Raw genomic sequence first — 10,009 nt, 5'->3', positions numbered from 1 at the left:
AGGAAAGGGGAAGAGAGCAGAGAAGAGGAGAGGAGAGGAGAGGAAGGAGAAGTAGGAGGGTCAGCCTTAGCCAGCAGGACCTGAGGTCAAGTCCCAACTCCAACACTGAGCAAACTGCTTAACTTCTCAGGCAACTCTTGGACTGTAAGTTACGTGAGGGCTAAAACTAAACTGATGCTCTCCTGGGCTAAGACTAAACAACAACAATGAAAACTGCTGCACAGCGAGAGGGAGAGAGAGAGAGTGGGGCAGGCGAAAGAACATGCAGCTTGGCATCTAATACCTGGATCGAAGCCCTTGCTTCTCAGTGGTGCTCAGTGGGCAAAACACTCTGTGTACTCTGTATCTGCCCCTGTTGTGGGAATCAAATGAGAAAATCCAAGCAGAAATGCTCTACACACAATAGAGTCCAGCACAATGCCAGGCACCGGTATTAATATTATTACCTGCTACCAGCCAAAATGATTCTTTCTTCTACTATAGACTTCAAGTAAGCATGACACCATCACCAATGCCATGGCGCACCTCAACAGCTATTGGCTGGTGGAACTTCATTATGACATGCACAGCGCTAGTCACCCTTTTCCCTGTCACTGGCATCATGTGAGACCAAGCCAAATTCTCCTACAATAAATGTGCAAGTGAAAAGAAGGGCTTGGAAGCCAGCTGGGAAACTCGGGAGGTATCCCCTCCAGGGCCTCCCACACCTTGAGGGGGAAAAACCACCTTGTGCCCTCTATCTCCTGAATTCCCTCCCCTGTGTTTCCTTTAGCCATGAACGTGCACCACACCGATTCCTTTCTTTCTGATTTTTCTTCTCTTTGCTAGGCTCCTCTTTCTCCCTTTCCCTTCCTATCGCCTCTTTCTTTCCTTTGTCTTTTCCCTTTTCAGGTATAAGACTCACATGGATCAAATAAAGTTGTTACCCTGAATTTCAGCCTTACGGGGTGTGTGGGGATGGGATGGGGTAGGCTTTGGGGCAGTCCAGTCATGTCCCCTAAGGATTGTTCCAGAACCTCAAAGTGGGCTTTGTACACACACCAGCTCTGTCCCCCACTTCTGGCATTCCACGATTAATCCTCAGAAGTTTCTTCTGTCCTTTTTTCTCAACTTCTTTCTTGTCACACCCCATTAGACTTTCTGTTTCTGTTCCTTATGACTGACTTGCAAAAACTAGTCACCTGACGACTGGCTTACCAGATGCTTGTACAGAGATGTACATACATGCATGTATATGTATAAATGTGTATGTGTATAAAATGTGCATGCACAGCCTAAACACAGTTATTAAGTGCCTCCTGTAAATTCTGAATATCTCTATGCTCATCCAAATGTTTTCAAAGTTTAGCAGTTGAAAGATATCTAATCCACTCTGCAATGTTTCCTAATAAACTCTGTTATTTATATTCAGGGAGATATTTTGCCCTCTGTGACCATGGGTAACCTCCATTGCTGTTAATACTAATTACTTGAGCACAGGAAGAGGAAGATATGCCCCCTGGTCCTGAACTGCACCAGAGAACTTGGTCCACCTGCTTAGTCAAAGGTAAATGCAATTCAAGAGAATTTAATATTTTTGATTAGTTTAAGCAAAATCTCCTTTTTCATTAAAGCCATTTTCGGTGAATGATGCAGATGAAAACACTGCTTCCTATGCTGAAATATACTTTGGGTCCTTTGAGTTATACTGTGAGAAAGTGTCAAACCATTAGCATTTTAATTAAAAACAATAGCTAGGAAGTCTCCTGCTTAGCATGAAAAGTCTGGCAAGTGCTGCGGATTTTAAACACGCACAGATCATGCCTTCTCCAGAGTATCATGCACTGTTACGATGAAAGCCAAGGGATTTCTACACTCCAGCCTACATTTTCCACTCCAGGCATTAATCTGGTCCCAGCGTGAGACAATGCTGCAGCCGAGAAGGGAGAATGAATGAACGGCTCATGTTGGGGGAGGAAAGGAAGGAAGCTCCCACTGATTCCTGTTGTTCCACCAATATGACGACTGCCTCCAAATTCCAAGTTCATAAGTTATTCACAATATAGGCGACGAAGTCATAACCACATGTAGCTACTCTTGAAAAGAAATCATCTCACCGCTGGGCAAACCTTCAATCACCTCCCAGATTCCTCTGAATATGGGAGCCCTTGGGTTGTCACATATGCACATTAGGGATCCAGGGCAATTCTCCCCCAGCACTCCATAACCCCAGGCCCCTTTCCACCCAGAGCATGGTATACATGGATACAGGGGAGTCACAGGGGAGTCATGGCTGGGAAAGTTATAGGGATAGTGACTGGATCCATAAGAGAGCAGACTGACCCACCCTTTCCAGGAGGAAAGTTGACTTGACTGGGGGAGAGGTCAATGAATGACACTTTGCTTCATACCACTGATTTCCCTTTACTGACCATCGTGCCACCTGGTGCAGAAACCATGCCCAGGAAGACCTGAATCCAGAATAATCAAGATGAAAAAGTAAACCTCAGCACCATGGAAAGATGCCCAGGGGGCACATACAGCTCTGCAGTTACCAGCGATGACATAGCAATCAAGGAGTAGCAGAAATGACATATCATGGGCAAATAAGACAAACAAAGCAAGGCAGCTCAATGTTTAACAAGAACAACGGACGGCCCTGTGAGAGGGGAAGTTCCTTGAGGGTAGGACTCTTCTCGCTTTTCTTTATATTCCCATTATCAGAACATATCAGAACAGTACTGATACATAGTAAGAGCTTAGCAAATGTTTGTTGACTGACTGCCCTCACGTTAAAAGTACCCAAAGGAAGATCTCCAGCATGCTGAGTAGATTATCTATGGCCAATTTATGAAAAGACATGGAAAAGAAGAGCTCAAAACTAGAAGGCCTTGAGGGGTTGAGAGCAGCATCAATGAGGTGCCCTGAATCCCTGGCTTTGCAGGACCATAAGAGGAATATTTTTCGATGGCAGAGAGAATACAATGAGCATAGGCCATGGGCAGGGCCCAATTAGGTCACAAGAAAGTGCCTGGCATCACAGTAACTGCCAAACAGAGGACTGCTTTTAAGAAAGGTCACAAGGCACCACTTTTACATAGGCTAGCTCTTCATTTCCATATCCTTTTCAGAGCCACCTCCAGGGTGGGAGGAGAAGCTGGTGCTTTCACCCTGGAACAGAGAGAGGAGTGGCTTCTTCCATCAGGCATGTGGAGGGGACCTCAAAAAACACTGGACAATGGCAAAGGCACAAATAAGGTGACTTAATTTTTCAAATAATTTATGAAATTATACTTTTTTATTTTCAAAACCTCAATGGAATTTATGCTAAACTATGTAATGATTTCTATATCAAATTACATGTGAGCAATTTGAAGCTAAATACTGAAGAAAAGAGATCTCTCTCTTCTCCTCCTGCCTCAACATAGGGGTTGAGGCTACCATTTCAATGACAATCTGTGTTCCAAAATCTTGAAGAGTCTCTAAAGCAAAATGGAAACCCCAATTTTCCACTGGTGTCCATCATAAGACTGTAAATGGGCTCCTGTGAAAAAAATTTCAGCAGCCAAAAATATTTTTAAAGTATGTTTTCAGAAAGATGAGGAAAAGAAGAGCAAAAATCCCATGGCCGTGGGCCCAGCCAGAGGGCTGGCTCGCAGCTTCCTTCTGCCTTTATTTATATCTCTTTAGCATCATTTAAGATACAGCTGCAAAGACCCAGTTGGAAAGAATCAACAGGGTACTGGGTCAACAACGTTTATTAAGCACCTACTGTGTACAAGATACTGTAGCACAAGGGAGAAAGACAGGCAGGCTGAGAGGCCAGATGCAAGTACCTTCATGGCCTGACGGAGCGGACAGAGGGTCAGTCTTAGAATCAGGAAGCCCTGAACCCAAGCTCTGCTGAAGGGTCGAGAACAGGTCTTTCCTTAACTGCTCAGTGCCCCAGCGTCCATCTTAGAGTGTAAAAGTTACAGGGAGTTGGTGGAAGGGATTTCAACACTGGGAGTTCCCCATGATGATGTCACAAGTACAGACTGACTCCCATCCCCTAGGGCAACTTCTACATTTTGAATTTAATGAACAATATAGTTGTGAAGAATCAAAGTTGGGGTGACCAGGAGAACCAGGGCCCATCACATGGTTGGTGCATATGACTGCCCAGAAAGCATGTAGGAGTGTCCTGAAGGAGACAGAGAGCATAAACGTGCATTATCTGTAACTGGAAGAGGAGATGTGCTGGTCCTGTGAGGAGAACAGGCTGCCTACTCTACAGGTATGCCTGAAATGCCAGTGTACCCCAAGGATGGCCTCCAACAAACTGAGGAGACGCACAGCACGGGAGTCTTCCAGCAAAGGGGGAGTGATCGCTTGCCTGGTGCCCTTCGACTCTGATGTTCCGTGATGAAGAAGAACCACAGAGCCCTCCCATCATTCATGCAGTCCAGCTTTTTTTAATTCTTGAGGACATTTTTCACGTCCCAAATCCTACACATCCCGCACTGACCAGCCCAAAGGCTCTGACGCCTAAGTTCACTTCCTCCTCATCTCTGACTCTCCCCTGATGCCCAGGATGGCCCCAGGACGGCCCCAGGCCCGTGCTCAGAGCAGGGCCTTCCTTCAACTGCAGCATGACAGGGTTGACTAAGGGATCTCCGGGGTCTCCTCGCCCTCTAAAACTCCACTTCCACATCTCCAAGTTGTGACAAGAATTTACTGAATTAATTTAATAACTTAGCCACTGAACAAATTCCTCCTCTGCCTTTGCTGGCAGTACATAAAGCATGCTTCCATGGAGATGGAAAATGAAAGGAAGGTGCTTATAAACCCCACTGAAGGCATTTCAGGCAAGTGAAACTTTTCTCAGGTGCAGAAAAGAAGAAAAGATGATTCTGGTGGACTAGCGTTCATAGAGGGGTTTTGAAAGCTTCGATTATGAATTGGATCCTAAACGAACCAAGTCATTCATATCCACATCCACGGGAGGAAAAACAGGCGACTCAGCTGCCAATATTCTGCCCTCGCTGCAGTTGAAACAATTGGATCTTGGGAACGCCAAGGAAAAAGGAAGTCACGGAGATAAAGTTAGAAGGAGATGAAGAGATGGATGTGGGTTTTGTAAGCACATAAAATACGTGCCGTGCGTGTTTTTTACTTAAGAGCCCCAAATGGCTATGAATAATAAACACGGGCAATATTTATTGGGATGGAGGTAAGTGCATTATTTACCCTGGAGAGTGGAACTCCTCTGTCTCAGCCATTACAACCTGATGGGTCAATGTGTGTCAGGGCCCACACAATGAGGTTGAAAATGCGAACTATGTATCTGTCAGACAGTAACAAAGTGCTGTTTAACCCAGCATGTGCTATCAGCTCCTTACAGGTCACGAGAAGGCACGTCTCTAAATCTTACTTTGTTGGGGATGAGGGTTTTCCTACATCTGAACAGCTCCTTTCAAAAGTGAGGCCAATCTCAAATGTATACAAGGCAAGAACGTTTGTCCAAAACTCCCTGTATGAAGAAAAGTGGCAAATTTACTTCCAGAAAAGCAGAGCTAAAGAGTTAGGACTATATTAGTTACGTTTGACTGCATGAAAGAAAATGAGCATCATGTAGAGAAAATTTTCTAAGGAAAATCAAAAAGATGGGAATGAAATTAAGATCATGCAGAAAGGCAACTGAAAAACTGTCTAATGACTGATAAAAGTCCTTGAAAAGAGAGGAATTAGCTAAAAATACCTAAGGAAACAACCTATGAGCTAAAAGAACCATTAGAATCTATCTAAAATCTCCCTGGAAACAGAAGATGTTACATAGTGACAGCTGTGAAAGAGGGATTTAGCACAAAGAAAGACGCTCCCAACCCTCCATTATCGCCATGAAAACAAATCTCAGGAAAGAGAGGACAAAATGGAGCCCAACGGAAAAGGCAAAAACACGAACTGACCAGGAAATTCATAATAGCTGACTGGTGTTCTTCTCAGAGAAGCACAGGGCCAGAAATGCAATGGATACCTCCAGAATTTCACTAGGATTTCTTTGTGGCACACAGAAAACTGCTAAGTGTCCTTCAAAATCAACGGACTTAATAGAAACACCTTCTGTAATATTAACACCCTAGGCTATACGGTGACCCCTTCCTTAGGGTCTTGGCTATAGGACTGTTTTGGGGGGATTTTCTGGGGTTTTTTTTAGGCAATTGGGGTTAAGTGACTTGCCCAGGGTCACACAGCTAGTAAGTGTCAAGTGTTTGGTCTGAGGCCAGATTTGAACTCACGTCCTCCTGACTTTAGGCTGGTACTCTATCCACTGCACCACCTAGTTGCCCCAACAGGACTAAGTTATACCATACCGACTCACATCATTTTTCTGGTTTTCCACTCAGATATTCTGCCATTAAACCAGGAAGAAGAATCATGCCTAATTTCTTCCATAGGTTTCTGGGCTTAGTCACCTTCAAGGGCAGACGGCTCTGAGGTTTCCTTATAGCTGCTCAGGTGCCACTGGTTTACCCATCCATCTACTAAACAACCCACAGGCCCCTCAAACAAAAACAAACCAAAAAACAAGATGGTGGGAGAAGGGAGAGCTCTGGGATGGAGGGAGAAAGGACTAAATACCAGTCTCAAATAGAATCTCTGTCATTGGTTTCTAGTCACCAAGCGTGGTTAGCAATGATCCATGGATTCAATATTGACTGGTCTTTACACAAGTATCACAGAAGAATCGACCACCAGGCCACAGCCAGTATTTCTCAGTGGTTTCTGAATATTACCAGATTTTCTCCCTCAGGATAAGAACTACGTAAAGAGACACTTCAAAGACTCAAAAACACGTTTTCAAAAACAGGATGCACACACACCTTCACAATTTCATGGTAAACACTTAGAAGCTTGAAAATAAAATCTGACCCAGTGTTAATGGAAGGTTCCAGGAGCAAAAAATATTTTCAGTGGGTTGGTGGGGGGGGGTGTCGTTCTACTTTTTCAGTGTTTCCTTTTCAGAAAAATGAGGGCACTTTCTAATCTCGGCTCAGCACTGTGAGGATTGGAAAATACAAATTTTATTTTTATTTTCACTGTAATATTAACTGACTGCTTCTATTCTCCAGTTTTGATCTGGTTCTCAAAAGTAGCAAAAAGCAGAATATTCGATTATTTCTTGAAGTTCAGCAGATTATATTCCATATTTAATGGCAGTGGATAAGAATGCTGGGCCTGGAGTGAAGGAGACCAGAGTTCAAATCTGGCCCCAGATAATGTGATCCTGAGCCGGTCATTTAAGCTCTGTTTGCCTCAGTTTCTTCATCTGTAAAATGGGGATAATTATACCACCTCCCTCTGGGGTTGTTGTGAGAATCATTCAAGAGAATATTTGTAAAATGCTCATCAGAAGGGCCTAGCACATAGTAGGTGCTCTATAAATGCTTATTCCCTTCCTCTACTTTCCTTCCCCTATCCATTTCAAATATTTAAAAGTAAATTCACTGAATGATTTTGTAATCACTCTAAAATATATTTTTAGATATAATATACTAAACATGATCATTTTATAAACCAATCTATAAATAACATATTTCAGTTCCAGTAAGCTTGAAAAGTGATGATATGTCCACAAAGCATAATAAAATATTAATTCCACTATTCACTTTTCTGCTAAACAATATAAACTCCATCACCACTCCCCTTCCTCACTCGGTGGCCCAAAAATTTCAAGAATTTTACACTCTACTGCTGATAAAATATACGTATGAATGTGTGTTTGTGTACATATCCCTGCCCAAGGGGAAGGACAGTTCCAAATTTCCTGACAGGACTTGAAACCATGCAAATCAGCAAACGTACAGGTTTTACTAAGGGCCAAGAACTTGATAGTATAGAAGGCTGGTAAGAAAAAGCCCCAGTCCATGAACTGTAATTTGTGCTGAGACCTTTAGCTTATTGATAAATTGTACTTTAAAAGTAAAAAAACAAAGCAAAGCCAAAAATAAATTCACGCTCACTGAGCACATAATAAATGGAACAATTGCATTTGATCATAACACATCACAATTCAACAATCATGAGTACCTTTGTCACTTCCGTAATAATAGAAAACTGTTTTGCTAAGAGCACACCAACGCTTCTGCCATTCAAATCCCAGGAAGCTGTGATCTGAAATAAAGATACAAGGAAATATTTTCAGATGAGATAAACTATTCGTATTTACTGTCAATCAGTTCTCAGTTTCTTCATCTGCAAAAATGATTTTGGAGGTCCCTCCCATCTCTAAAATTCTATCACCTCTGACCTAATGCATACCTTTTATCTGAAGATTCTGAAGATTCTACTAAGCAAAAATAGAATTAGGAAAGCTATAAAGAGGGAGGAGGAACGGGGCTGCCAACACGATGGAGAATGACCGCTCTCCTGCCTCCCCCCACTTTGGGGGCAGAAAAGGAGGAAACATGGCCAGATGACATTAGACAAACCACTGCTCTAGAATTCAATGTCCTCTTCCATTGGGCCGGATGACTCTAAGATGATAACTGGTTCTGCCTGGCTCTGGACAATCCAATGCTTTATGGGTGCCAGGTGCTGTGCTAAGTATTGGGGATATGAAAGAAAGGCAAGAACAGCCCCTGCCCTCAAGGAGCTTAGATTCTAATGAAGAAGACAACATGGAGAGAAACAGGACCATACAGGATATGTGCAGGTAGAAGGTGATGGAAAAATAAAAGCTATTAATAATTTTTTTAATTATCAAGAAAAGATTGGGCAGAGGAAACAGCGTACAAGACGTCAGTAAGGAGACAGCCTGGTCAAGGCCAGCCTGGGAGCTCCCCGGCCTCCACACAATGTACAAAGAGGGAGGATGGGGGATGTGTGTCCAAAGAGACATCCCCTTTGGCAGCCTTCCTGGAAGACGAGGGCCAGTGAGCAAGGGGGAACAGCTTCATGTTCGGCTTACTAGGGCTGGGAGGTGCTGACCTTTTGTGGACAGTGGTAGTTTTGGTAAAACCAAGTTCAAAGTTTTTTCAAGTCATTCAGATCCTCCCTGTCTTGAGGCCCTTGTGTGTCGCCAGCCAGGGGGACTTGGCCCAGTTCAGCCCCTCTTCCCATCTTTGTACCCTTCGGTGCCATTTCTACAACAGTGCTTATGTATTAATGTACAAGGTTGAAGCAACAAGATGGCACAGAGGATAGAGCACTGGGTCTGGAGTCAGGAAGACCTGAGTTCAAATCTGGCCTCAGACTGTGTGACCCTGGGCAAGTCACTTCACCCTGTTTGCCTCAGTTTCCTCATCTGTAAGATGAGCTGGAGAAGGAAATGGCAAATCACTCACTCCAGGATCTTTGTCAAGAAAACCCCAAATGGGGCCACAGAGCCGGACACAACTGCAACGAATGAACAACAATGTATGAGGTGCTGGGTCAGTGCTTGAAAAATGGAGCTACAAGCAATGGGTAGAAGTTGGAAGGAGGCACACACTGTCTCGCTGTAAGAACCTGCTCCCTCCCAAGCAGAACCATCTGACTGGAGTGTGCTGCCCACTGGGCCCCAGGGCCCCAAAGCTGCAGGAGCCCCTGTCAGGGAGGTCACTGGAGAGGGGTGGCCTGGGCAGGGACAGATGTACCTCGATGGCCCATCTAACTCCAAGGGGCTGTGACTTCTCCCCTCCTAAACGCCTATGCCACAAGCTAAGTGAGTGAAGCAGATTCTGACAGAAAGGGCCAAAAGGCCCAATTCAGAGGCAGACAATAAGAGGAGACATTCCATTTTTCATTTCCACCATCATCATAATAATCCTTCCATTTTTCATTTTTCTATTATAAATGGGTATTAAAAGAATGAGACCTTCTGGCTGACACCAATTATCAGAGCCAGAGGAGAAGAACACTGCAACAGACATGTAAAAAGACAAGCAATCTCCCCCATTTGACACGGACCATGGCCAGTTTCCATGATACGATGAGTATCAGGTGAGGTCTTTAAGTGCCCCCTGTGTGTGGGTGAGGCCATTAAGTGCCCACTGTGTGTATGTGTGTG

The 10,009-nt window shown here is 44.1% G+C and overlaps 1 protein-coding gene across 5 annotated transcripts in view; it reads right to left on the bottom strand.

Moving 5' to 3' along the window:
- SKAP2 (src kinase associated phosphoprotein 2) overlaps positions 1-10,009 on the bottom strand; it is a 191,924-nt gene that overhangs the window by 72,004 nt on the left and 109,911 nt on the right. For all 5 annotated transcript variants that reach the window (XM_027872417.1, XM_027872418.1, XM_027872416.1 and 2 more), the window contains one exon: positions 8,050-8,133. In XM_027872417.1, coding sequence (XP_027728218.1) covers positions 8,050-8,133 — 84 coding nt within the window. The remainder of the gene's footprint in view (positions 1-8,049; positions 8,134-10,009) is intronic.

Source organism: Vombatus ursinus, unplaced genomic scaffold (genome assembly GCF_900497805.2).
Source record: "Vombatus ursinus unplaced genomic scaffold, bare-nosed wombat genome assembly UNPS02014799.1, whole genome shotgun sequence".
Classification (NCBI taxonomy): Eukaryota; Metazoa; Chordata; class Mammalia; order Diprotodontia; family Vombatidae; genus Vombatus; species Vombatus ursinus.
This window is presented reverse-complemented; position numbering and strand designations above follow the sequence as displayed.